General features: G+C 47.8%; 1 protein-coding gene, 22 non-coding genes and 3 pseudogenes across 24 annotated transcripts; all 26 read left to right on the forward strand.

Moving 5' to 3' along the window:
• The first annotated feature begins 1714 nt into the window (after nucleotides 1–1714).
• On the forward strand, nucleotides 1715–6235 carry LOC120066052 (60S ribosomal protein L28-like). Of its 2 annotated transcripts, none has more exons than XM_039017132.1 (5): nucleotides 1715–1738; nucleotides 2586–2676; nucleotides 3327–3450; nucleotides 3694–3812; nucleotides 6100–6235. In XM_039017132.1, exons 2-5 carry the CDS (start codon nucleotides 2596–2598, stop codon nucleotides 6187–6189), a joined length of 414 nt encoding a protein of 137 aa, XP_038873060.1. In that variant the 5' UTR covers nucleotides 1715–1738; nucleotides 2586–2595; the 3' UTR covers nucleotides 6190–6235. The 2 variants fall into 2 exon arrangements, with proteins under 2 accessions (XP_038873060.1, XP_038873061.1); XM_039017133.1 differs by lacking the exon at nucleotides 1715–1738 and adding an exon at nucleotides 1829–1955.
• A 578-nt stretch (nucleotides 6236–6813) lies between these two features.
• Nucleotides 6814–6930, forward strand: LOC120066836. Its single transcript, XR_005478818.1, has one exon. It is a non-coding gene; the product is annotated as a U5 spliceosomal RNA (small nuclear RNA).
• A 365-nt stretch (nucleotides 6931–7295) lies between these two features.
• On the forward strand, nucleotides 7296–7486 carry LOC120066888. Its single transcript, XR_005478866.1, has one exon. It is a non-coding gene; the product is annotated as a U2 spliceosomal RNA (small nuclear RNA).
• A 375-nt stretch (nucleotides 7487–7861) lies between these two features.
• On the forward strand, nucleotides 7862–7978 carry LOC120066837. Its single transcript, XR_005478819.1, has one exon. It is a non-coding gene; the product is annotated as a U5 spliceosomal RNA (small nuclear RNA).
• A 396-nt stretch (nucleotides 7979–8374) lies between these two features.
• LOC120066814 lies at nucleotides 8375–8527 on the forward strand (annotated as a pseudogene).
• A 6315-nt stretch (nucleotides 8528–14842) lies between these two features.
• Nucleotides 14843–15021, forward strand: LOC120066804 (annotated as a pseudogene).
• A 358-nt stretch (nucleotides 15022–15379) lies between these two features.
• On the forward strand, nucleotides 15380–15496 carry LOC120066838. The gene has a single exon (XR_005478820.1). It is a non-coding gene; the product is annotated as a U5 spliceosomal RNA (small nuclear RNA).
• Nucleotides 15497–15888: 392 nt separating this feature from the next.
• Nucleotides 15889–16079, forward strand: LOC120066895. The gene has a single exon (XR_005478873.1). It is a non-coding gene; the product is annotated as a U2 spliceosomal RNA (small nuclear RNA).
• A 366-nt stretch (nucleotides 16080–16445) lies between these two features.
• On the forward strand, nucleotides 16446–16562 carry LOC120066839. Its single transcript, XR_005478821.1, has one exon. It is a non-coding gene; the product is annotated as a U5 spliceosomal RNA (small nuclear RNA).
• A 391-nt stretch (nucleotides 16563–16953) lies between these two features.
• Nucleotides 16954–17144, forward strand: LOC120066893. Its single transcript, XR_005478871.1, has one exon. It is a non-coding gene; the product is annotated as a U2 spliceosomal RNA (small nuclear RNA).
• Nucleotides 17145–17511: 367 nt separating this feature from the next.
• Nucleotides 17512–17629, forward strand: LOC120066851. Its single transcript, XR_005478833.1, has one exon. It is a non-coding gene; the product is annotated as a U5 spliceosomal RNA (small nuclear RNA).
• A 392-nt stretch (nucleotides 17630–18021) lies between these two features.
• Nucleotides 18022–18211, forward strand: LOC120066889. The gene has a single exon (XR_005478867.1). It is a non-coding gene; the product is annotated as a U2 spliceosomal RNA (small nuclear RNA).
• Nucleotides 18212–18587: 376 nt separating this feature from the next.
• On the forward strand, nucleotides 18588–18705 carry LOC120066848. The gene has a single exon (XR_005478830.1). It is a non-coding gene; the product is annotated as a U5 spliceosomal RNA (small nuclear RNA).
• Nucleotides 18706–19098: 393 nt separating this feature from the next.
• Nucleotides 19099–19290, forward strand: LOC120066897. The gene has a single exon (XR_005478875.1). It is a non-coding gene; the product is annotated as a U2 spliceosomal RNA (small nuclear RNA).
• A 362-nt stretch (nucleotides 19291–19652) lies between these two features.
• LOC120066854 lies at nucleotides 19653–19765 on the forward strand. The gene has a single exon (XR_005478836.1). It is a non-coding gene; the product is annotated as a U5 spliceosomal RNA (small nuclear RNA).
• A 386-nt stretch (nucleotides 19766–20151) lies between these two features.
• Nucleotides 20152–20341, forward strand: LOC120066891. Its single transcript, XR_005478869.1, has one exon. It is a non-coding gene; the product is annotated as a U2 spliceosomal RNA (small nuclear RNA).
• A 372-nt stretch (nucleotides 20342–20713) lies between these two features.
• LOC120066845 lies at nucleotides 20714–20829 on the forward strand. The gene has a single exon (XR_005478827.1). It is a non-coding gene; the product is annotated as a U5 spliceosomal RNA (small nuclear RNA).
• A 391-nt stretch (nucleotides 20830–21220) lies between these two features.
• Nucleotides 21221–21409, forward strand: LOC120066894. The gene has a single exon (XR_005478872.1). It is a non-coding gene; the product is annotated as a U2 spliceosomal RNA (small nuclear RNA).
• A 376-nt stretch (nucleotides 21410–21785) lies between these two features.
• LOC120066847 lies at nucleotides 21786–21901 on the forward strand. Its single transcript, XR_005478829.1, has one exon. It is a non-coding gene; the product is annotated as a U5 spliceosomal RNA (small nuclear RNA).
• A 391-nt stretch (nucleotides 21902–22292) lies between these two features.
• Nucleotides 22293–22483, forward strand: LOC120066892. The gene has a single exon (XR_005478870.1). It is a non-coding gene; the product is annotated as a U2 spliceosomal RNA (small nuclear RNA).
• Nucleotides 22484–22855: 372 nt separating this feature from the next.
• On the forward strand, nucleotides 22856–22970 carry LOC120066852. Its single transcript, XR_005478834.1, has one exon. It is a non-coding gene; the product is annotated as a U5 spliceosomal RNA (small nuclear RNA).
• Nucleotides 22971–23364: 394 nt separating this feature from the next.
• Nucleotides 23365–23551, forward strand: LOC120066898. The gene has a single exon (XR_005478876.1). It is a non-coding gene; the product is annotated as a U2 spliceosomal RNA (small nuclear RNA).
• Nucleotides 23552–23919: 368 nt separating this feature from the next.
• LOC120066850 lies at nucleotides 23920–24038 on the forward strand. The gene has a single exon (XR_005478832.1). It is a non-coding gene; the product is annotated as a U5 spliceosomal RNA (small nuclear RNA).
• Nucleotides 24039–24436: 398 nt separating this feature from the next.
• LOC120066896 lies at nucleotides 24437–24624 on the forward strand. Its single transcript, XR_005478874.1, has one exon. It is a non-coding gene; the product is annotated as a U2 spliceosomal RNA (small nuclear RNA).
• Nucleotides 24625–24992: 368 nt separating this feature from the next.
• LOC120066858 lies at nucleotides 24993–25108 on the forward strand. The gene has a single exon (XR_005478838.1). It is a non-coding gene; the product is annotated as a U5 spliceosomal RNA (small nuclear RNA).
• A 393-nt stretch (nucleotides 25109–25501) lies between these two features.
• LOC120066813 lies at nucleotides 25502–25631 on the forward strand (annotated as a pseudogene).
• Nucleotides 25632–25989: the final 358 nt, after the last annotated feature.

The raw sequence follows: 25989 nt of genomic DNA on the forward strand, positions 1-25989 counted from the left end.
CTCTATTCCACATCAAGTAACTGACTCAAGCAGTAAAATTAGATTAAAAAAAACGGATAAAATAAACACCTTCAGGAACAGCGGGGACTCTGAAGCAACACAAACATAGGCACAGACACATGCATACACACACACACACAAACATGGATTTAGAACTGTAGATATGTGGTGGAGTAGGGTCCTGAGGGCACACAGTGTGTTGTAAAATCTGTGAATGTATTGTAATCTTTTAAAAATTGTATAAACTGCCTTAATTTTTCTGGACCCCAGCAATAGTAGCTGTTTCCTTGGCAGATGTTTTCCCATTCGGATGTTTCCCACACAGATTTTTTCCCATTCGGTCAAACAAATAATGCCTTATTACCATCGCAAAATTGTAAACACATCGATGCCGGTGTGTGTACTTGTTTGCAGTCTTTTTTGTTGTTGTACAACTTTGACAGTACTACTGATCATAGTGGTGGCGCTTGGCTAGCACTTGCAAATTCAGCACACACAACATTCTATAAAATAATTGTGTTTTTTGACGCATCAAATAGTGTTATTTGTTGTGTATCTTTTTTGACACGCAAAGACCCAAACGGCGTTCCATACTTTAGTCTCTCCCCTGTGGTTTCCAAGCTGTGCGCCAGAAGAGGAAAGAACTGATCCCAGCCATGAAAGCTGCCAGAGCGCTTGGGGACATTGCTTACATCCGCTATGACAGGCTCATTGTCCACCCTCCCTCCCAGAAGCCTGGAAGGGATGAGAGAGCCAAGGCTATATGGGTTCGTAGCCTCAACCCGGTAGCACACACACACACCAATTGATTAATGGACTGCTAATGTATATATTTTTATTTTGCTTTGTCTGCTCTTTTCAATATTATGTCTATCTCTGATAAGCCACCCAGGAAAGGGCTGAAAATAGCCCATATTAGTATATGTAGCCTTAGAAACAAGGTTCATGAAATCAATAACTTGCTAACATCAGATAACATTCTTATATTAGCCATTTCTGAGACTCACTTAGATAATTAATTTGATAATACATCAGTAGCAATACAAAGATATAACATTTATAGAAGAGGCAGGAATGTTCATGGGGTGTTGCTGTATATATTGAGAGCCATATCCCTGTAATGCTTAGAGAAGATCTTATGTCAAGTGCTATTAAAGTGTTGTGGTTGCAGGTTCCCTTGGCACATCTAAAGCTTTTAATTTTGGGGTGTTGCTATAGGCCACCAAGTGCTAACAGTCAGTATCTAAATAATATGTGTGAAATGCTTGATAGTGTATGTAATGTAAACAGAGATGTCTACTTTCTTGGGCACCTGAATATTAACTGGTTTTCATCAAGCTGTCCGCTCAAGGGGAAGCTTCTTAAAAACACCAGTCTCAACGTCAACAGTGAAGACGCGACTCCGGGATGCTGGCCTTCTAGGCAGAGTTGCAAAGAAAAAGCCATATCTCGACCCATGACCGATAAACAGAGGCGCACAGTGATGACGTAAGAGACAGACTACAACGTTCTGTCAGTGTCCCTCCGACATTCATTTAAATAAATAGTACACTGTAAAATTAAATATTCGATTTTATTCAAACAAAAATGATTTTATAAACACATTTTTGGAAAATATTGTCGTTTGTCTGACTTCTGATTCATTTTCTGAAAAAACTGATTTCAACGTGCATGGATCTATCAAATACTCAATGTAATGCGGTTTCCGCCCTTTTCTATCCTCTTTTTCCGCTGGAAGGTAACGTGGTTGTTTGGTGTTCTTGTAGTCGTATTAAAAAAGAACAATTTGACCTGTCTCCTATGTTTAGATTGCTAATTGTTTAATAACAACGTACGTTTTTATTACATAGGTGTGATATTGATTGTAGCGATACTTTTTATAGAAATTTCTAATCGAACTACTTCAAATCGGTCAGCCTGCTGCTAGGCCCTAAATCAGTCTGCCATACTACGAGGTAAAGTTAGCTGGCGTGGTTGTTTGTCCAATACAAGAGCACGGGGCTTCAACGTGCGCCCTCATTTGTAATCTGGTGTAGCTAATGTTTGTCAACTATATATTTTTTGCATATTGTAAATCCCTTAATCGGAAACAGTTGAAGGGCATAACACGCCATCTTCACAGTCCCACCCAACTAGACCATATTCGTGCAATTTAACGTTAGGTACCTAACTTCCTATCCTAGCTATTTTGTTAATGTAATTAGTTTGAGGTAGCCAATTGGTAGTTGGGTACATTTTTGTCAACTATAGGAAGGTGACAAAACTATCCTGCCAAGTTGCTCTGCTTTATAGCCTGGCTTTTGGCTAATGTTAGCCAAACAAATAATGAACTTGTTCTAGTAACGTTATTTTTTTCCTAAATGTGCCTTTGACTCCCGTGTTACTTGACTAATTTATATTAAAGGGATTTGGGCAATGAGGCCGTTTATCTACTTCACCAGAGTCCGATAAACTCGTGGGTACTATTTGTATGTCCAGTATGGAGGAAGTGCGGTAGTTCGCGAGCCAATTTTAACTAGCCTAACCCATAGACTTCCAGTCATTACGCTATCTGCTATCCCTTTAACGCTTATTGTCTGCCCCAGGTTCGTCAACATGTCTTCTCATCTGCAGTGGATGGTCATTAGGAACTGCTCCAGCTTCCTCATCAAGAGGAATGGACAGACTTACAGCACCGTGAGTACAACTGAGACAGCCAAGAATCAGTTGTCCTAGTAAATGTACCCCACATACCTGGTGGATCATGAAGTAGGTCATGCATGCAGTCAGATGTTCTTTGAGTTGTTGAGAATTTGTCTATGGTCTGTCAATTCTTTATTCACATAACAAAGAGATGAATGTACACTGAACAAAAGGAGAACGTAACACAATTCTGGCAACAGCTCTGGTGGACATTCCTGTAGTCAGCATGCCAATTGCATGCTCCCTCAACTGGAGACATCTGTGTGTTGACAAAATAACACATTTTAGTGGCCTTATTGTTCCCAGCACAAGGTGCACTCGTTTAATAATCATGCTGTTTAATCAGCTTCTTGATATGCCACACCTGTCAGGTAGATTGATTATCTTGGCAAATGAGAAATGCTCAGTAACAGGTATTTTTAGAAATTTGTGCACAACATTTTATAGAAATACTCTTTGTGCATATGGAACATTTCTGGGATGATTTATTTCAGGTCATGTTGCGTTAATATTTTTGTTCAGTATACATATGGATTGGCCATGCAGGGTCGTGCTGCAGGATTTGTCAATGCTGCAGATTGAGGATTTAATAAACAAGTTCAATGGGATTTGTTAGTCAAATGTAATTTGCATTTGTTTAACAGGAGCCCAACAACCTGAAGTCCAAGAACTCCTTCCGTTTCAACGGGCTGGTGCACAGGAAGACTGTTGGTGTTCAGCCTGCAGCTGATGGAAAGGGTGTTGTTGTCGTGCTGAAGAAGCGTGCAGGTAAACATGGTTCTCCATAATACCAACCAGGAAATGCAAGTACAGTTCCACCACATACCTGTTTATGGTGATTCTTCGATACTTGTCATTATTCACCTCTTGTGAATCACCTTAGTTGTCTTGCTGTAAAGATATTGGTAGCTGTTGTACCTGTGAACCTGACTGACATGTCATTGATTTAGGTCAAAGCGTACTCTAAGAATGTGAATTGAGGGAGTTTGGGCTTGTATTATTACTCCTTAGGCCAGCGCAAGCCTGCCACTTCATATGAGAAGATCACCATCAACAAGAACTCGCGTGCCACTCTGAGCAGCCTGAGGCACATCATCCGCAAGAACAACTACAGAAAGGACCTGCGCATGGTGAGCACTCTACTACACCACTTGTTTTTCTACTGGTCTTCAATATTAGCTAGGGACCAACCGGGCTTTTGACAAAAGCCTGTAACCCTGTTGGATTCAGGACTAGGATTGAAGACTTCTGTAGTGCCACACAAGTTTGCATCTAACATGCTGACCAGACCGGACACGTCGTGTGCGCGAGTGTTGCAAAATAAATTTAGAAATCCATGTTATTAAATTATTGCGCCCACACTGCTCGCGCGTGCCAACGAACGTCTGCGACGCCAAGGGCTAAAATAGAACTCATTCCTATTTGACGCAGATCGCGCTGCAAGTCCTGCCTCTCCCATCTCCTCATTGGTTTATAGAAGCAGGTACCCACGTGCCATCTCCTCATTGGTTATACCCACGTGGGGGATTGAAAGACGAACTTTGTTGCCGGTTGTCGTGGAAATACAATGAAAGTTTAGATGCGATCGCCATATAAGTTAAAAGATGAAAAGGTCTGGAAGCAGCTTTGGAGCTAGCTAGCATTTCAGGTAAAATAACTCAATGTTTATATCCCAGGACAAATTAGCTAGCAACAGCAAGGTAGCTAAATAGGACACGAATGTTAGCTAGCAAGTGCAAGCTAGCTAACTAAATTGCCATACATGTTTAATGCTTTTCGACCTGTCCCCAAATTAATGTCATTGGTTCAGAGTTCGTGATCGCGTTTGGTGTGGGGGGGGGGGGGAAATAAATGCATGCACGATGGCGAACGCGCGCAGCCGGTCTGGGTTCCGTGTTAGACGATGATGGGCCGATTTTCCCTGACATGGATAAAGGGCTAGATTCTATCAAACACGTGCTAGCCGACATCCACATAGCGGTTGTTTTGGCTGTGTAGGAAGTGGAACTGTGTTAGTGGTCAAATCCACAAGCGGCTCCTTGCGTTTCCTTATTGCGGACACTGCCATTGTATTTTCCATGAAACCGCACCCAACTTTATCTGACATCCCATGCATCCTATTCAAACACTCAAATGCATGATGTTCAATCGTCTATACCTTGATTACACTGATTATACCCCCATTCCAAATAAAGATGCATTAGAATACACCTTCTTTGTTTTGAACATCTAACACGTTAGGGATAATTAGGTAGTGGTTTGTGACACGAGCAGCTGCTCACACCACAGACGCCGCCAAAATATCCACTATGCGGATGTCTGCCAATGTGGGTTAATGCTCAATCTGATTGAATTGAGGACTGAGCCTTGTCCTGGACTAAAGTATGTCGAATGGAAGTTCTCCATTGAAAGTGCTTTTTTAGTCCAGCTTCGGCTTACACGGAACCCAAACAGGCTGCGCGCGTGTGCCATCGTGCGCCATCGTGCATAAATGTATTTTGTCCCCCCCAAATCAGTTATGTTATAGTCACAGACACTATTTTAACAGTTTTGGAAACTATAGAGTGTTTTCTATCCAAATCTACCAGTTATATGCATATCATATCTTCTGGGCCCGAGAAGCAGGCAGTTTAATTTGGGCATGCATTTCATCCAAAATTCCGAATGCTGCCCCCTACCCTAGAGAAGTTAAAATATCAAAACAAACTCTGAACCAATTACATTGATTTGGGGACAGGTCGAAAAGCAATTTATGGCACTTGCTAGCTAATTTGTCCTATTTAGCTTGCTGTTGCTAGTTAATTTGTCCTGGGATATAAACATTGAGTTGTTATTTTACCTGAAATGCACAAGGTCCTCTACTCCGCCAATTAATCCACACATAAAACGGCCAACCGAATATCTAGTCATCGCTCATCCTTCCAGGCCTTTTCTTCTCTGGACTTTATATTGCCATTGGCAACTTTCATAAATTAGGTGCATTACCGCCACCAACCTCGTTCGTCTTTCAGTCACCCACGTGGGTATAATCAATGAGATGGCACGTGGGTACCTTCTTCTATAAATCAATGAGACGGGAGAGGCAGGACTTGCAGCGCGATCTGCGTCACAAATAGAGCTGACTTCTATTTTAGCCCTTGTTTTAGCCCTCTATTATACCCTCGTTGGCGCACGTGAGCAGTATGAGTGCAATAATTGAATAATATAGATTTCTAAATTTATTTTGCAACGTGAGCCGTGTAGTCAGGGTATTAGTGTACAGAAAACCGGCCCTTGCAGTGGACATGAATAACCCATAGGGCTTACGGTTGTATAATGGGTTTATGGTCAGACTTCTAGCAAGTAAAAGATCAATCCAAGTATAACATCTTAAAGTTGAAAGAAGAGTAATTTGAGTGATGTCTTATGTTTTCCCAGGCTGTTCTGCGTCGTGCCAGCGCCATCCTGATGAGCCAGAAGCGTGTGGTGGTGGTGAAGAGGCGTTCCAAGGCTGCCAAGACCGCATAGTTGCCGAGTTATGACAAATACAAATAAAAATTGGGTTTGAAAAACACTACCCTGTCAGTCTTCAATCTTTGGGTCTTAAGAATAAATAGCAATGCCTCAAGTTGGCGTAAGTGTCTATAACACCACTGTATCATGTGTTTGATGGTTCCTAGGAACACATAATTTCCAATTGATGTTGTAAATGTTTTGTTTTTGGCAGACCTAATTTAAATGGTGCTATGCAACATTCCCTGTTTCTGATTCATTCAATCTGGTTATTTAAACCCACAGCCCTGGTTTCCCGATAGCGATGGAAGTTACGAGTGTTCTAACGATGCATCTTCCCTACAACGGCTGGATATGTCACATGCGCTTCCCCAAATGCCGTGCATAGAGAACGGTCGCTTAGTGTGTCGATGTTGGGTTGGAATATATTTTTTAGAGAAACGGGAATGAAAAAAGTCGGGCCCCGACCTCTGACTTCCATACGACTCTGGTTTCTCTGTCTGTCTGTCTGTCTGTGACTTTTTACCCACACACAGCCCTGGAAAAGTTGTCAGAGTGGGTTGGGTGACCACCCACCCGCGAGATCCCAGCCTAGTAGTGCACAGAGTGTGTCTCGGGCCCCGACCTCTGACTTCCATACGACTCTGGTTTCTCTTCATTACGCACAAGCCTTTCGCCTTTTACTAAAGACTTCCGTGGAGAGGAACACTTATGAGTTCAAAGTATTTTTGGAAGGGCTTTGCTTCTGGCAGAGCTCGGTATAGCTTGTTTCAAGAGAAATTGACAGAGATGATGATGCCCACCCACCCACCGCCGAGACACTTTTTGCTCATGCGTTTGACTTCAATCGGACTGACCGGTGTATTTCTCCACTCCAAGTTGTCGCTAAGGGCAATTGAGTTCAAAGAGCTAGTGACTTAAAGACGCATTGGCGACTTCAAAAAAAAAAAAAACACCCGCATGTCTGTCTGTCTGTCTGTCTGTCTGTCTGTCTGTCGCCAGGGAAAGGTTGGGTGGGTGGGGGGTGGGGGGGAGAGGAGGAGGAGCCACCTTTTGCCGAACCGCCAAAGTCTGCCGAGACCCCCGGGTGCCCGGCGGGTGCAGGGTTCCATTTGTGGGTTATCGCTTCTCGGCCTTTTGGCTAAGATCAAGTGTAGTATCTGTTCTTATCAGTTTAATATCTGATACGTCCCCCATCGGGGGACTACATATTAAATGGATTTTTCGAACAGGGAGTCGGAAATGGGGCTTGCTCCGTCCGCTCCACGCATCGACCCGGTATTGCAGTACCTCCGGGAACGGTGCAACACATTCCTCCCGTTGTCAAGGAAAGAAAAAAGAAAGAAAAAACATCCAAAGTGAAAGTAGGGCGAAGCGCTCTTCGTGGGTTCCCCCGTTTCCCGCCATTTTACTTAAAAAAAAAAAAAAAAAAAAAAAAAAAAAAAAAACGTTGGTCAGGATAGTGAGTGAGTGAGTGAGTGAGTGAGTGAGTGAGTGAGTGAGTGAGTGAGTGAGTGAGTGAGTCTGTCTGTCTGTCTGTCTGTCTGTCTGTCTGTCTGTCTGTGACTTTTTACCCACACACAGCCCTGGAAAAGTTGTCAGAGTGGGTTGGGTGACCACCCACCCGCGAGATCCCAGCCTAGTAGTGCACAGAGTGTGTCTCGGGCCCCGACCTCTGACTTCCATACGACTCTGGTTTCTCTTCATTACGCACAAGCCTTTCGCCTTTTACTAAAGACTTCCGTGGAGAGGAACACTTATGAGTTCAAAGTATTTTTGGAAGGGCTTTGCTTCTGGCAGAGCTCGGTATAGCTTGTTTCAAGAGAAATTGACAGAGATGATGATGCCCACCCACCCACCGCCGAGACACTTTTTGCTCATGCGTTTGACTTCAATCGGACTGACCGGTGTATTTCTCCACTCCAAGTTGTCGCTAAGGGCAATTGAGTTCAAAGAGCTAGTGACTTAAAGACGCATTGGCGACTTCAAAAAAAAAAAAACACCCGCATGTCTGTCTGTCTGTCTGTCTGTCTGTCTGTCTGTCGCCAGGGAAAGGTTGGGTGGGTGGGTGGGTGGGTGGGTGGGTGGGTGGGTGGGTGGGGGGTGGGGGGGAGAGGAGGAGGAGCCACCTTTTGCCGAACCGCCAAAGTCTGCCGAGACCCCCGGGTGCCCGGCGGGTGCAGGGTTCCATTTGTGGGTTATCGCTTCTCGGCCTTTTGGCTAAGATCAAGTGTAGTTACCTTGTCAGTGCTGCACTTGATCGGAGAAGCGATCGCAGGCCGGAGGGCGCCCGGGAAATTGTGCTATTTAATTTTGTTAAAATTATTATTTTTGTTGTTTGTCTTAACCTTGTATGTTCTTTTGTCCTGGGTTAGGTGGTGGTTTTGGTGGTGGGCTACAGGTGCACCAGCACCTGTAGGGTGAGTTTAAAGGCCCTCTGGTCTTTTTCTTTCTTATTTAATTTCATTTCATTTTCCCCCTTGTTTGTCCTGTTTTGCATCTCTCCACCCCCTTGTATCCTACCCTCCCCCACCTTTAGCTCTTCCTACTGTTTTGAGTTTTGTGTTGTCTGCTAGCCTGAGTGGCTTGTGGGCCTGCTAGCTTTAGCTTGGCCTGCTAGCCCCCTGGCCCTCTTAGGTGTGGCAGGCTTTGTTTGTTTTTGTCTTGACTGTAGTTTCCTCGTTCCCCTCGTATCTTTAGTTTATCTCCCCAATTGCCTTTTGTCCCAGTCCCTTGTTGTTTTGTGTTGTCAACTGGGGGACATTTGCTGGCTGGCCTGCTAGCTGGTTAGCTTAGTCTGGTCTGCTGGTGAGGCTTGCTAGCTTCCTCGTCCCTCAAGTTTGGCAGGTGTTGTTAGTTAGTGTGCCCCTTTTTGTTTCCCCCCCTTTTTCCCCAATAATTTGTTCCCCTCCCCCCTCCTTTTTGGTTTGTGTGCTTGTTTGGTTTTGGTGTGAGGCCTCGTGGCTTGTGGGCTGCTAGCTGGTAGGCTTAGCCTGGCCTGCTGGTAAGACCTGCTAGCCTCCTGGCCTTTGTTTGGTGTGTGTGGTTTAAATTTGTCTTTCCCTTTTGTGTCCTTCCCTTTACAAAAAATATTATTTAAAAAAAAAAACTCCCCCCCACCCCCCCCCCCCCCCCCCCCCCCCCTTCCTAGTGTTCCTTCCCCCTGTTCACAAGATTAGTTTGGTGCTGTGCTAGATAGGCTGTTGTGTGTCCCGTGGTGCTGGTAGGCCCTGGTTAGCTTAGCCTAGCTGAGCCTGCTAGCATCCTCGGTTGTCTTACACCCCTCCCCCTCTTTCCCAAACCTCTTTCCCAACCCCCTCTCCCTTCCCCCGCTCCCCTCTTCCTTCCCCCTCCCCCTCTTCCTTCCCCCTCCCCTTTTTCCCCTTCCCCTCCCCCTACTTTCACTGGTGTTGGGTTATAAAGGGAGTGGGCCTCCATCATGTCAGCAGCACAGGCTGGCATGAGGAGGCACCATGCAGTGCGCCTCCTTTTAAAGGAGAAGGGAGGAAAAATAATGGAGTTATCCCGATTGGATTTCTCCAGAAAATTCCTCCAAAAGGAACTCGGTTTCCATCCCGCGCAGGTAAACTGCATCCTCGCCCTCCCCTATGGGAAGGGCTTCGATGTCAGTTTTGCCAGAGGCAGCTACCTGAGGGACTTCTGGAGGGAACTCCAGAACGCCCTGAACACTCAGGGGTCCCTCACAGCAATGTTTGAGGTGACCAAGCTGACGGATAATAGCATTAAAACTGTTATTATCCGTATGTACAATGAAACCGTACAGCCGGAGGACGTTGCAGTATGGCTGGGCAGGTACTGCAACGTGAGGGGGCCCCTGGTCCAGGTGAAGGATCCCGACGGGATCTGGACAGGGGCCTGGAGGGTCACTGTCCAGCAATGGGAGGACCCCGGGGGCTATGGTGGGTTGAAAGCCATCCCATCCACCATAGTCCTCGGAGAGAACAGGGGCCATGTTCACTACCAGGACCAGCCCAAGCTGTGCCGTAAGTGTGGTGAACATGGCCACCTTGCAGAGGCCTGTAAGAAGGTCGTCTGCATGAAGTGCCGGGAGGTGGGCCACCGCTACGAGGAATGCACGAACGGAAGGTCGTGCAACCTCTGTGGCGAGCGGTCCCACCTCATCCGCGGCTGCCCCTACTCCTGGGCCAATAAGGTCAGGGCCGAAAGGAGGGAGGTGGCGGCCGCGGACCGGGCTTCCGAGCGTCAGGTGGTGGTCACCGAGGCAGTTGCCGAGGAGGTGGTTGTGGAGCAGGTGGTGGTGGAGGAGACAGTGGTGGAGGCGGTGGCCGTGGTAGAGGACGCGGAAGGTGCAGTGGTGGAAGAAGTGGGAGGAGAGGACAAAACCCTCCCCACCCCAATCCCCCTGCCCCAGACTAAGGTGACCCCTGAAGGAGAAAGGGCCGAGAAAGACGGCTCTGGAGAGTTGGTGAGTGAGAGCTCCCCAAGTGGGTCTGACAGCATGATGACAGTGTCGGAAACGACACTGTCAAGCGAGGAGGGTACGGGAGGGGGGGGAGAGACCCTGGGCGAACACGTTCCCCTACGGAAGAGAAACGCAGAGGAGCTCTCCGACCCTGAACAGGGCGAGGAAAAGAAGGGTAAACTGGAGTGGGAGAGCTCCCAGGGGGAGGATGAGTCCAGGGTCTTCCCTGCCAACTCTCCTAACCAGGAATCGTTTTTAAACCCTGTTTTAACCTCCTCTCCCTACCGCCCCCCCTTACCCCGTAGGGAGAGAGAGAAAGGATCCGAAAAATAACCCCTTTTAAACTGGTTTAATGCCTTCTTTCCTTTTAGCACTGTTTTTACTCACCTCTTTCATGGCTTTTAACATCACCACCATAAATGTTAGGAGTGTAAAGACTGAAATAAGAGCACAATCGGTTTTATCCTTTTTAGAAAGTGTTAATTCAGATGTGTTTTTATTACAGGAGTGTGGTCTACCCTTTTTATCCTCTTACAGCAAATGGGAGGAAAAGTGGCAGCACGGGCCCTCCATTTGGAGCGGATCCAATTTTAATAAAAACGATGGTGTTGCCATTCTATTCAAGACCCCACAGGTGGTGGTGAGGGGGAGCACAGTGGTGGTTGGGGGGCGTGCTCTTTTAGCCAACTGTACTTTTATGGGGAGGAATTTTAACGTGCTAAATGTATATGGTTTTAACAACAAACATGACCGTTGCACACTTTTAGAAGACCTGCAGTCCCACATGCTGGGGAGGGATCCTCTAGTGGTGGGTGGGGATTTTAATTGTGTTTTAAGTAGAGCAGACAGGAGAGGGGCAGGAGAGGATTTTAAGGTAGATAGGTCAATTGTTTTATTGCAAGGGTTGTGCAGGGATTTTAAACTAACTGACTGTTTTAAAACCCTGCATCCAAGAGAGGAGGGCTTCACCTGGACCAGTGGTGACGGCACCAGAGCCTCTCGTATTGACTATCTGTTTACCCGCGATTGCCCGCCAACTGATGCTAGAATAACCCCTGCTTTCTTCTCAGATCACGTAATGCTGACGTGTACCCTTTCACTAACTTTGGGTGTGACTGTAGGACGAGGTCCCTGGAAACTGAACTGCTCCCTTTTAGAAGATGATAGAGTAGTTAGTCAGTACAGGGAGCAGTTCAGCCAGTGGCAGACGCTACAGGACTTCTTTGATACACGAGCACAGTGGTGGGAAATGGTGAAGGGTAAGACGAGGACCTTCTTCAGGGAGATAGGAAAGAGGGAAAGTAAGGAACAAGATAGACGCATGTTGGGACTGCAGAAGCGACTGGAACGGTATTTTAACCTATGCCAACAGAGCTTTGATTTTAACCAAGAAATCAAAGAAGTAAAGAAAGAAATGGCATTTTTAGCAGAACATAAGAGCAAGGGGGTTATTTTAAGAAGTAAGGAAAGGGAATTAGAAGAGGGGGAGAAGTGCACTAGGTACTTTTTTAAGAAGATAGTTAGCAAGGGTAGTTTAATGACAGGGTTAAAAGATAAAGATGGGGTTTTAAAAACAGACACAGAGGGAATTAAAGGAGTAGTCGAGGATTTTTATGGGGAACTGTTCGGGGTAAAAGATGTATGTGAGGAGATTATGGAGGACGTTTTAACATACATTGACAGGACTATACCCAGCACGGACGACCTCACGAAAGATCTGACAATGACTGAACTCGACGAAGGACTGAGACATTTTAAGAGGGGTAAATCACCGGGGGAGGACGGCCTCCCTTTGGAGTTTTATCTGACCTTTTGGGATGTTTTAGCCGACGAACTTCTGACTGTTTTTACTGACTTCGAACAACTTGACAGACTACCTGACAGTTTTAGAGTAGGAATCGTGACCCTTTTACACAAGAAAAACGACAGGACTGACTTGACAAACTGGAGACCGATCACCCTTTTAAATTTTGATTGTAAACTTTTTACCAAGGTTTTAACACTCAGAATGTCTTCTGTTTTAGGGGAGGTGATCCACCCAGATCAAGCCTGTGCCATTCCGGGAAGGAAGATCACGGACAGCCTAGTACTGATCAGAGATGCCATCTGTTATGCGAGAGACAGAAACATGCGGCTTATAGTCCTAAATTTAGATTTTGAGAAAGCTTTTGATCGGGTCTCGCACCAGTACCTCTTCAAGGTACTGCAAAAAATGGGGTTCCCAGAAAGGTTTCTAGCTTGGGTGGGATTGCTGTATGGGGACATCACCAGCAGAATCCTGGTAAATGGGCATTTGTCAAGAGCAGTGGGAGTACACTGCGGCGTCCGTCAGGGCTGTCCATTATCTCCCCTCCTGTTTGTTGCTTGTATTGAACCACTGGCACAGGTCTTGAGAAGGGACCAACGGATCAGTGGGATGAGTATCCCGGGGAGTGGGGGGATGACTGCCAAGTGCGTTTTTTATATGGACGACGTCAACATTTTATGTACCGACCTTTTATCTGTCGACAGGACCCTGGACAGGACTGACTGGTACGGACAAGCCTCTGGGGCGAGACTGAACAGGAACAAGACAGAGGCCCAATTCTTCGGACCGTGGGCAGACTCAGACTTGACCAGACTACCACTGACAGTCAAAATGACGGACATAAGGGTTCTGGGGGTAAAATTTGACAGGGAGGGAGTAGGTAGTGGCAATTGGACCGGGATTTTAGGGACTGTAAGACAGAGACTGGGTTTTTGGGGACTGAGACGGCTGACATTTGAGGGCAAGGTTTTAATCATCAAGGCTGTGATTTTACCTGTGCTTTTATTAATCAGTTCTGTTTTTATCCCCCCACGAACAACTCTTTTAGCTCTGGACCGGATGCTGTTTTATTTCCTGTGGGGAAGCAAATGGGAGAGGCTGAGGAGGGAGGTGGTGAAGAGGCCCAGGCTCAGGGGGGGGGAAAGGCTTGCCTGACCTCTACTTGTTCCTGGGCAGCCGCTACACAGCGTTACATCTGACTCTCGCCACCTCCCCGGTCAGCAACAAGACCCAGGCCCTCGCACGGTTTCTGGCTGGGATCTTACTCAGGGTCTCTGGGGCTGATCCCAGTCGACCCTGCGAGCCCCAGTCTCTTTCTGCTCCCCACTCACTACGCCCAGCTCCAGAAATTTTTAAGACATTTTAAACTGGAAAAAGAAGCAGTCACGGTTTTTAACTAACACACCGCTCTCTTCTCTCTCTTGTGCAGGATCGGGAACCGTGTGTCCAGTACGCGGGCTTGCTATAGCGAGCCCACAACGGTTTGGCGTAATGTGGCCCACCTGCTCTCCTGAATTGGCACCGGGACCTGTCCTGGATGGTCGCCCACGAGATCCTCCCGGTCAGGCCGTCATGCACTCACGGGCATGGCGAGAACATCCGCGTGCCCCCCGACCAGGCTGCGGCCAAGAGGAGTCGGTGAGGCACCTGCTCTGTGAGTGCAGAGCCGCCAGGGACCTGTGAAGGAAGCAGGCCCCCTGATCACTCCGTGTCTGCCAGCAGGGGAGGACCTAACGCCTCAGCTCGTGCTGTACGGGTGGGCCGAAGGCCCATTCCATCGAAGGCCTTCACCAAGCTCTGGCCCACCCTCACGTGCCTGAAGGACGCCCTGTGGTCCTCCCGCAACCTGCTGGTAGCGAAGAACTTAGAGACCCACCCCCCAGGCATGGCTATGGTAGCCACGGAAGCCCTGGTGGTACAGAAGGAAGGGGGCCTCGACCCCAAGTGAAGGTCGCCCCCACACACCCTAGGTCCCGGCGGCCACGGCCTGACAGCGCTGGGCGCCTAGGGCGATGCGCCTAGGGGAGGGATCTCCTCTGGGCCCCGAAGGATGGGACGGTAGTTTATCCAGAGGAGCAGGATGAGGCGAGTTTGATAAGGACTCACCCCGCACCTGTACAAAGGACCGAAGACAGCTTTTTAACAAAGTGACTTTTTAACATGTTTTTTCATGTCTTAAAAATGTTTTACTTTTGTTAAATCATTCGTACACATTTTAAATGGCTTTTACAGATTTGATGTTTTTACAAGAAAAGTACTTTTATTCATGGTTGTTTTCATTGGTTTTAACAACATGTACTTTTTAACAAATTTAAATGTAATCTTCAAATGCTGTGTTTTTATGCCTCTTGCCGTTTTTATGTGTATGAAATGATGTAAAAAAATGTATGAGCTGTTTTAAAGGAAAACGTGTCAATAAAACTTTTTCCAAAAAAAAAAAAATCTGTTCTTATCAGTTTAATATCTGATACGTCCCCCATCGGGGGACTACATATTAAATGGATTTTTCGAACAGGGAGTCGGAAATGGGGCTTGCTCCGTCCGCTCCACGCATCGACCCGGTATTGCAGTAGCCTCCGGGAACGGTGCAACACATTCCTCCCGTTGTCAAGGAAAGAAAAAAGAAAGAAAAAACATCCAAAGTGAAAGTAGGCGAAGCGCTCTTCGTGGTTCCCCCTTTCCCGCCATTTTACTTAAAAAAAAAAAAAAAAAAAAAAAAAAAAAAACGTTGGTCAGGATAGTGAGTGAGTGAGTGAGTGAGTGAGTGAGTGAGTGAGTGAGTGAGTGAGTGAGTCTGTCCTGTCTGTCCTGTCTGTCTGTCGTCTGTCTGTGACTTTTTACCCACACACAGCCCTGGAAAAGTTGTCAGAGTGGGGTTGGGTGACCACCCACCCGCGAGATCCCAGCCTAGTAGTGCACAGAGTGGTCTCGGGCCCCGACCTCTGACTTCCATACGACTCTGGTTTCTCTTCATTACGCACAAGCCTTTCGCCTTTTACTAAAGACTTCCGTGGAGAGGAACACTTATGAGTTCAAAGTATTTTTGGAAGGGCTTTGCTTCTGGCAGAGCTCGTATAGCTTGTTTCAAGAGAAATTGACAGAGATGATGATGCCCACCCACCCACCGCCGAGACAACTTTTTGCTCATGCGTTTGACTTCAATCGACTGACCGGTGTATTTCTCCACTCCAAGTTGTCGCTAAGGGCAATTGAGTCAAAGAGCTAGTGACTTAAAGACGCATTGGCGACTTCAAAAAAAAAAAAACACCCGCATGTCTGTCTGTCTGTCTGTCTGTCTGTCTGTCTGTCGCCAGGGAAAGGTGGGTGGGTGGGTGGTGGGTGGGTGGGGTGGGTGGGTGGGTGGGGGTGGGGGGAGAGGAGGAGGAGGCCACCTTTTGCCGAACCGCCAAAGTCTGCCGAGACCCCCGGGTGCCCGGCGGGTGCAGGGTTCCATTTGTGGGTTATTGCTTCTCGCCTTTTGGCTAAGATCAAGTGTAGTATCTGTTCTTATCAGTTTAATATCTGATACGTCCCCCATCGGGGGACTACATATTAAATGGATTTTTCGAACAGGGAGTCGGAAATGGGGCTTGCTCCGTCCGCTCCACGCATCGACCCGTGTATTGCAGTACCTCCGGGAACGGTCAACACATTCCTCCCGTTGTCAAGGAAAGAAAAAAGAAAGAAAAAACATCCAAAGTGAAAGTAGGGCGAAGCGCTCTTCGTGGGTTCCCCCGTTTCCCGCCATTTTACTTAAAAAAAAAAAAAAAAAAAAAAAAAAAAAAAAACGTTGGTCAGGATAGGGGTGAGTGAGTGAGTGAGTGAGTGAGTGAGTGAGTGAGTGAGTGAGTGAGTGTGAGTCTGTCTGTCTGTCTGTCTGTCTGTCTGTCTGTCTGTGACTTTTTACCCACACACAGCCCTGGAAAAGTTGTCAGAGTGGGTTGGGTGACCACCCACCCGCGAGATCCCAGCCTAGTAGTGCACAGAGTGTGTCTCGGGCCCCGACCTCTGACTTCCATACGACTCTGGTTTCTCTTCATTACGCACAAGCCTTTCGCCTTTTACTAAAGACTTCCGTGGAGAGGAACACTTATGAGTTCAAAGTATTTTTGGAAGGGCTTTGCTTCTGGCAGAGCTCGGTATAGCTTGTTTTCAAGAGAAATTGACAGAGATGATGATGCCCACCCACCCACCGCCGAGACACTTTTTTGCTCATGCGTTTGACTTCAATCGGACTGACCGGTGTATTTCTCCACTCCAAGTTGTCGCTAAGGGCAATTGAGTTCAAAGAGCTAGTGACTTAAAGACGCATTGGCGACTTCAAAAAAAAAAAAACACCCGCATGTCTGTCTGTCTGTCTGTCTGTCTGTCTGTCTGTCGCCAGGGAAAGGTTGGGTGGGTGGGTGGGTGGGTGGGTGGGTGGGTGGTGGGGGTGGGGGGGAGAGGAGGAGGAGCCACCTTTTGCCGAACCGCCAAAGTCTGCCGAGACCCCCGGTGCCCGGCGGGTGCAGGGTTCCATTTGTGGGTTATCGCTTCTCGGCCTTTTGGCTAAGATCAAGTGTAGTATCTGTTCTTATCAGTTTTAATATCTGATACGTCCCCCATCGGGGGACTACATATTAAATGGTTTTTCGAACAGGAGTCGGAAATGGGGCTTGCTCCGTCCGCTCCACGCATCGACCGCGGTATTGCAGTACCTCCGGGAACGGTGCACACATTCCTCCGTTGTCAAGGAAAGAAAAAGAAAGAAAAAACATCCAAAGTGAAAGTAGGGCGAAGCGCTCTTCGTGGGTTTCCCCTTTCCCGCCATTTTACTTAAAAAAAAAAAAAAAAAAAAAAAAAAAAAAAAACGTTGGTCAGGATAGTGAGTGAGTGAGTGAGTGAGTGAGTGAGTGAGTGAGTGAGTGAGTGAGTGAGTGAGTCTGTCTGTCTGTCTGTCTGTCTGTTGCTGTCTGTCTGTCTGTCGTGATTTTTACCACACACAGCCCTGAAAAGTTGTCAGAGTGGGTTGGGTGACCACCCACCCGCGAGATCCCAGCCTAGTAGTGCACAAGTGTGTCTCGGGCCCCGACCTCTGACTTCCATACGACTCTGGTTTCTCTTCATTACGCACAAGCCTTTCGCCTTTTACTAAAGACTTTCCGTGAGAGGAACACTTATGAGTTCAAAGTATTTTTGGAAGGCTTTGGCTTTCTGGCAGAGCTCGGTATAGCTTGTTTCAGAGAAATTGACAGAGATGATGATGCCCACCCACCCACCGCCGAGACACTTTTTGCTCATGCGTTTGACTTCAATCGGACTGACCGGTGTATTTCTCCACTCCAAGTTGTCGCTAAGGGCAATTGAGTTCAAAAGAGCTAGTGACTTAAAGACGCATTGGCGACTTCAAAAAAAAAAAAACACCCGCATGTCTGTCTGTCTGTCTGTCTGTCTGTCTGTCTGTCGCCAGGGAAAGGTTGGGTGGGTGGGTGGTGGTGGGTGGGTGGGTGGGTTGGGTGGGGGGTGGGGGGGAGAGGATAGGAGCCACCTTTTGCCGAACCGCCAAAGTCTGCCGAGACCCCGGGTGCCCGGCGGGTGCAGGGTTCCATTTTGGGTTATCGCTTCTCGGCCTTTTGGCTAAGATCAAGTGTAGTATCTGTTCTTATCAGTTTAATATCTGATACGTCCCCCATCGGGGGACACATATTAAATGGATTTTTCGAACAGGGAGTCGGAAATGGGGCTTGCTCCGTCCGCTCCACGCATCGACCCGGTATTGCAGTACCTCCGGGAACGGTGCAACACATTCCTCCCGTTGTCAAGGAAAGAAAAAGAAAGAAAACACTCCAAAGTGAAAGTAGGGCGAAGCGCTCTTCGGTGGTTCCCCCGTTTCCCGCCATTTTACTTAAAAAAAAAAAAAAAAAAAAAAAAAAAAAAAAAAACGTTGGTCAGGATAGTGATGAGTGAGTGAGTGATGAGTGAGTGAGTGAGTGAGTGAGTGAGTGAGTGAGTGAGTCTGTCTGTCTGTCTGTCTGTCTGTCGTCTGTCTGTCTGTCCTTTTTACTTTTACCCACACACAGCCCTGGAAAAGTTGTCAGAGTGGGTTGGGTGACCACCACCCGCGAGATCCCAGCCTAGTAGTGCACAGAGTGTGTCTCGGGCCCCGACCTCTGACTTCCATACGACTCTGGTTTTCTCTTCATTACGCACAAGCCTTTCGCCTTTTACTAAAGACTTCCGTGAGAGGAAAACACTTATGAGTCAAAGTATTTTTTGGAAGGGCTTTGCTTCTGGCAGAGCTCGGTATAGCTTGTTTCAAGAGAAATTGACAGAGATGATGATGCCCACCCACCCACCGCCGATAACACTTTTTGCTCATGCGTTTGACTTCAATCGGACTGACCGTTGTATTTCTCCACTCCAAGTTGTCGCTAAGGGCAATTGAGTTCAAAGAGCTAGTGACTTAAGACGCATTGGCGACTTCAAAAAAAAAAAACCACCCGCATTTCTGTGTCTGTCTGTCTGTCTGTCTGTCTGTCTGTCGCCAGGGAAAGGTTTGGTGGGTGGGTGGGTGGGTGGGTGGTGGGTGGGTGGTGGGGGGTGGGGGGAGAGGAGGAGGACCACTTTTTGCCAACCGCCAAAGTCTGCCGAGACCCCCGGGTGCCCGGCGGGTGCAGGGTTCCATTTGTGGGTTATCGCTTCTCGGCCTTTTGGCAAGATCAAGTGTAGTATCTGTTCTTATCAGTTTAAATCTGATACGTCCCCCATCGGGGGACTACATATAAATGGATTTTTCGAACAGGGAGTCGGAAATGGGGCTTGCTCCGTCCGCTCCATCCACGCATCGACCCGGTATTGCAGTACCTCCGGGAACGGTGCACACATTCCTCCCGTTGTCAAGAAGAAAAAAGAAAGAAAAAACATCCAAAGTGAAAGTAGGGCGAAGCGTCTTCGTGGGTTCCCCCGTTTCCCGCCATTTTACTTAAAAAAAAAAAAAAAAAAAAAAAAAAAAAAAAACGTTGGTCAGGATAGTGGTGAGTGAGTGATTGAGTGAGTGAGTGAGTGAGTGAGTGAGTGATGAGTGAGTCTGTCTTTCTTGTCTGTCTGTCTGTCTGTCTGTCTGTGACTTTTTAACACACACCAGCCCTGGAAAAGTTGTCAGAGTGGGTTGGGTGACCACCCACCCCGACGAGATCCCACCTAGTAGTGCACAGAGTGTGTCTCGGGCCCCGACCTCTGACTTCCATACGACTCTGGTTTCTCTTCATTACGCACGCCTTTCGCCTTTTACTAAAGACTTCCGTGAGAGAACACTTATGAGTTCAAAGTATTTTTGGAAGGGCTTTGCTTCTGGCAGAGCTCGGTATAGCTTGTTTCAAGAGAAATGACAGAGATGATGATGCCCACCCACCACACCGCCGAGACACTTTTTGCTCATGCGTTTGACTTCAATCGGACTGACCGGTGTATTTCTCCACTCCATTTGTCGCTAAGGGCAATTGAGTTCAAAGAGCTAGTGACTTAAAGACGCATTGGCGATTCAAAAAAAAAAACACCCGCATGTCTGTCGTGTCTGTCTGTCTGTCTGTCTGTCTGTCGCCAGGGAAAGGTTTGGTGGGTGGGTGGGTGGGTGGGTGGTGGGTGGGTGGGTGGGGGTGGGGGAGAGAGGAGGAGAGCCACCTTTTGCCGAACCGCCAAAGTCTGCCGAGACCCCCGGGTGCCCGGCGGTGAGGTTCCATTTGTGGGTTACGCTTCTCGGCCTTTTGGCTAAGATCAAGTGTAGTATCTGTTCTTATCAGTTTAATATCTGATACGTCCCCATCGGGGGACTACATATTAAATGGATTTTTCGAACAGGGAGTCGGAAATGGGGCTTGCTCCGTCCGCTCCACGCATCGACCCGGTATTGCAGTACCTCCGGGAACGGTGCAACACATTCCTCCCGTTGTCAAGGAAAGAAAAAAGAAAGAAAAAACATCCAAAGTGAAAGTAGGGCGAAGCGCTCTTCGTGGTTCCCCGTTTCCCGCCATTTTACTTAAAAAAAAAAAAAAAAAAAAAAAAAAAAAAAAAAAAACGTTGGTCAGGATAGTGAGTGAGTGAGTGAGTGAGTTGAGTGAGTGATGTGAGTGAGTGAGTAGTGAGTGAGTCTGTCTGTCTGTCTGTCTGTCTGTCTGTCTGTCTGTCTGTGACTTTTTAACCACACACATCCTGGAAAAGTTGTCAGAGTGGGTTGGGTGACCACCCACCCGCGAGATCCCAGCCTAGTAGTGCACAGAGTGTGTCTCGGGCCCCGACCTCTGACTTCCATACGACTCTGGTTTCTCTTCATTACGCACAAGCCTTTCGCCTTTTACTAAAGACTTCCGTGGAGAGGAACACTTATGAGTTCAAAGTATTTTTGGAAGGGCTTGCTTCTGGCAGAGCTCGGTATAGCTTGTTTCAAGAGAAATTGACAGAGATGATGATGCCCACCCACCCACCGCCGAGACACTTTTTGCTCATGCGTTTGACTTCAATCGGACTGACCGTGTATTTCTCCACTCCAAGTTGTCGCTATAGGGCAATTGAGTTCAAAGAGCTAGTGACTTAAAGACGCTTGGCGACTTCAAAAAAAAAAAAAACACCCGCATGTCTGTCTGTCTGTCTGTCTGTCTGTCTGTCTGTCGCCAGGGAAGGTTGGGTGGGTGGGTGGTGGGTGGGTGGGTGGGGGTGGGGGGGGTGGGGGGAGATGAGGAGGAGCCACCTTTTGCCGAACCGCCAAAGTCTGCCGAGACCCCCGGTGTGCCCGTGCGGGTGCAGGGTTCCATTTGTGGGTTATCGCTTCTCGGCCTTTTGGCTAAGATCAAGTGTAGTATCTGTTCTTATCAGTTTAATATCTGAACGTCCCCATCGGGGAACTACATATTAAATGGATTTTTCGAAACAGGGAGTCGGAAATGGGCTTGCTCCGTCCGCTCCACGCATCGACCCGGTATTGCAGTACCTCCGGGAACGGTGCAACACATTCCTCCCGTTGTCAAGGAAAGAAAAAAGAAAAGAAAAAACATCCAAAGTGAAAGTAGGGCGAAGCGCTCTTCGTGGGTTCCCCCGTTTCCCGCCATTTTACTTAAAAAAAAAAAAAAAAAAAAAAAAAAAAAAAAAACGTTGGTCAGGATAGTGAGTGAGTGAGTGAGTGAGTGAGTGAGTGAGTGAGTGAGTGAGTGAGTGAGTGAGTCTGTCTGTCTGTCTGTCTGTTCTGTCTGTCTGTCTGTCTGTCGTGACTTTTTACCCACACACAGCCCTGGAAAAGTTGTCAGAGTGGGTTGGGTGACCACCCACCCGCGAGATCCCCGCCTAGTAGTGCACAGAGTGTGTCTCGGGCCCCGACCTCTGACTTCCATACGACTCTGGTTTCTCTTCATTACGCACAAGCCTTTCGCCTTTTACTAAAGACTTCCGTGGAGAGGAACACTTATGAGTTCAAAGTATTTTGGAAGGGCTTTGCTTCTGGCAGAGTCGGTATGGCTTTTTCAAGAGAAATTGACAGAGATGATATGCCCACCACCCACCGCCGAGACACTTTTTGCTCATGCGTTTGACTTCAATCGGACTGACCGGTGTATTTCTCCACTCCAAGTTGTCGCTAAGGCAATTGAGTTCAAAGAGCTAGTGACTTAAAGACGCATTGGCGACTTCAAAAAAAAAAAAAACACCCGCATGTCTGTCTGTCTGTCTGTCTGTCTGTCTGTCTGTCGCCAGGGAAAGTTTGGTGGGTGGGTGGGTGGGTGGGTGGGTGGGTGGGTGGGTGGGGGGTGGGGGGGAGAGAGGAGGAGGAGCCACCTTTTGCCGAACCGCCAAAGTCTGCCGAGACCCCGGGTGCCCGGCGGGTGCAGGGTTCATTTGTGGGTTATCGCTTCTCGGCCTTTTGGCTAAGATCAAGTGTAGTATCTGTTCTTATCAGTTTAATATCTGATACGTCCCCCATCGGGGGACTACATATTAAATGGATTTTTCGAACAGGGAGTCGGAAATGGGGCTTGCTCCGTCCGCTCCACGCATCGACCGGTATTGCAGTACCTCCGGGAACGGTTGCAACACATTCCTCCCGTTGTCAAGGAAAGAAAAAAAGAAAGAAAAACATCCAAAGTGAAAGTAGGGCGAAGCGCTCTTCGTGGGTTCCCCCGTTTCCCGCCATTTACTTAAAAAAAAAAAAAAAAAAAAAAAAAAAAAAAAAAAACGTTGGTCAGGATAGTGAGTGGTGAGTGAGTGAGGTGAGTGAGTGATTGAGTGAGTGAGTGAGGTGAGTGAGTGAGTCTGTCGTCTGTCTGTCTGTCTGTCTGTCTGTCCTGTGACTTTTTACCCACACACAGCCCTGGAAAAGTTGTCAGAGTGGGTTGGGTGACCACCCACCCGCGAGATCCAGCCTAGTAGTGCACAGAGTGTGTCTCGGGCCCCGACCTCTGACTTCCATACGACTCTGGTTTCTCTTCATTACGCACAAGCCTTCGCCTTTTACTAAAGACTTCCGTGAGAGGAACACTTATGAGTTCAAAGTATTTTTGGAAGGGCTTTGCTTCTGGCAGAGCTCGGTATAGCTTGTTTCAAGAGAAATTGACAGAGATGATGATGCCACCCACCCACCGCCGAGACACTTTTTGCTCATGCGTTTTGACTTCAATCGGACTGACCGGTGTATTTCTCCACTCCAAGTTGTCGCTAAGGGCAATTGAGTTCAAAGAGCTAGTGACTTAAAGACGCATTGGCGACTTCAAAAAAAAAAAAACAACACCGCATGTCTGTCTGTCTGTCTCTGTCTGTCTGTCTGTCGCCAGGGAAAGGTTGGGTGGGTGGGTGGGTGGGTGGTGGGTGGGTGGGTGGTGGGGGGGTGGGGGGGAGAGGAGGAGGAGCCACCTTTTGCCGAACCGCCAAAGTCTGCCGAGACCCCCGGTGCCCGGCGGGTGCAGGGTTCCATTTGTGGGTTATCGCTTCTCGGCCTTTTGGCTAAGATCAAGTGTAGTATCTGTTCTTATCAGTTTAATATCTGATACGTCCCCCCATCGGGGGACTACATATTAATGGATTTTCGAACAGGGAGTCGGAAATGGGGCTTGCTCCGTCCGCTCCACGCTCGACCCGGTATTGCATACCTCCGGAACGGTGCAACACATTCCTCCGTTGTCAAGGAAAGAAAAAAAGAAAGAAAAACATCCAAAGTGAAAGTAGGGCGAAGCGCTCTTCGTGGGTTCCCCGTTTCCGCCATTTTACTTAAAAAAAAAAAAAAAAAAAAAAAAAAAAAACGTTGGTCAGGATAGTGAGTGAGTGAGTGAGTGAGTGATGTGAGTGATGGTGAGTGAGTGAGTGAGTGAGTGAGTCTGTCTGTCTGTCTGTCTGTCTGTCTGTCTTCTGCTGTCTGTGACTTTTTACCCACCACACAGCCCTGAAAAGTTGTCAGAGTGGGTTGGGTGACCACCCACCCGCGATATCCAGCCTAGTAGTGCACAGAGTGTGGTCTCGGGCCCGACCTCTGACTTCCATACGACTCTGGTTTCTCTTCATTACGCACAAAGCCTTTCGCCTTTTACTAAAGACTTCCGTGTGAGAGGAACACTTATGAGTTCAAAGTATTTTTGGAAGGGCTTTGCTTCTGGCAGAGCTCGGTATAGCTTGTTTCAAGAGAAATTTGACAGAGATGATGATGCCCACCCACCACCACGCCGAGACACTTTTTGCTCATGCGTTTGACTTCAATCGGACTGACCGGTGTATTCTCCACTCCAAGTTTGTCGCTAAGGGCAATTGAGTTCAAAGAGCTAGTGACTTAAAGACGCATTGGGCGACTTCAAAAAAAAAAAAACACCCGCATGTCTGTCTGTCTGTCTGTCTGTCTGTCTGTCTGTCGCCAGGGAAAGGTTGGGTGGGTGGGTGGGTGGGTGGGTGGTGGGTGGGTGGGTGGGGGGTGGGGGGGAGAGGAGGAGGAGCCACCTTTTGCCGAACGCCAAAGTCTGCCGAGACCCCGGGTGTGCCCGGCGGGTGCAGGGTTCCATTTGTGGGTTATCGCTTCTCGGCCTTTTGGCTAAGATCAAGTGTAGTATCTGTTCTTATCAGTTTAATATCTGATACGTCCCCATCGGGGGCTACATATTAATGGATTTTTCGAACAGGGAGTCGGAAATGGGGCTTGCTCCGTCCGCTCCACGATCGACCCGGTATTGCAGTACCTCCGGGAACGGTGTCAACACATCTCCTCCCGTTGTCAAGGAAAGAAAAAGAAGAAAAAACATCCAAAGTGAAAGTAGGGCGAAGCGCTCTTCGTGGGTTCCCCCGTTTCCCGCCATTTTACTTAAAAAAAAAAAAAAAAAAAAAAAAAAAAAAAAAACGTTGGTCAGGATAGTGATGTGAGTGAGTGAGTGATGAGTGAGTGAGTGAGTGGAGTGAGTGAGTGGTAGTGAGTCTGTCTGTCTGTCTGTCTGTCTGTCTGTCTGTCTGTGACTTTTTACCCACACACAGCCCTGGAAAGTTGTCAGAGTGGGTTGGGTGACCACCCACCCGCGAGATCCCAGCCTAGTAGTGCACAGAGTGTGTCTCGGCCCCGACCTCTGACTTCCATACGAACTCTGGTTTCTCTTCATTACGCACAAGCCCTTTCGCTTTTACTAAAGACTCCGTGGAGAGGAACACTTATAGTTCAAAGTATTTTTGGAAGGGCTTTGCTTCTGCGGCAGAGCTCGGTATAGCTTGTTTCAAGAGAAATTGACAGAGATGATGATGCCCACCCACCCACCGCCGAGACCTTTTTGCTCATGCGTTGACTTCAATCGGACTGACCGGTGTATTTCTCCACTCCAAGTTTGTCGCTAAGGGCAATTGAGTTCAAAGAGCTAGTGACTTAAGACGCATTGGCGACTTCAAAAAAAAAAAACAACCCGCATGTCTGTCTGTCTGTCTGTCTGTCTGTCTGTCTGTCGCCAGGGAAAGGTTGGGTGGGGTGGGTGGGTGGGTGGGTGGGTGGGTGGGTGGGGGGTGGGGGGGAGAGGAGGAGGAGCCCACCTTTTGCCGAACCGCCAAAGTCTGCCGAGACCCCCGTGTGCCCGGCGGGTGCAGGGTTCCATTTGTGGGTTATCGCTTCTCGGCCTTTTGCTAAGATCAATTTGTATCTGTTCTATCAGTTTAATATCTAACGTCCCCCATCGGGGGACTACATTTAATGATTTTCGAAAGGGAGTCGAAATGGGGCCAAAAAGACTTCTTCTGATTACTTCTCTTTGGCTTCCGTCCGCGTCATTTTTACATAGCCGCCTCTCGGCTGCTGCTGCAATCGCGTATTCCTCATTTTATGCGGTTTCTTCCCAAAAAAAAAAAAAATGCGGTAACCGGCTCGTCGCCGAAAATTTAGGGAGCTTTTCGTCGTGTTTCGCTGCGTTTCGCGGTATCTCTTATACTGTGTATCCCCAGATCTATTCTTCTCCGGCTCTTTCTTTTTATAGTCGCACCCATTTTTTTGTCTGTGTATAGGGACGCGTTGTTAAATTGCTCTGCTTTACACTTTCCTTGATGGCCCGTCTACTCGGGAAAAAGTTGGTTTTACTGAGTGTCCTTCTTATTCTCT

Source organism: Salvelinus namaycush, chromosome 21 (assembly GCF_016432855.1).
Source record: "Salvelinus namaycush isolate Seneca chromosome 21, SaNama_1.0, whole genome shotgun sequence".
Classification (NCBI taxonomy): domain Eukaryota; kingdom Metazoa; phylum Chordata; class Actinopteri; order Salmoniformes; family Salmonidae; genus Salvelinus; species Salvelinus namaycush.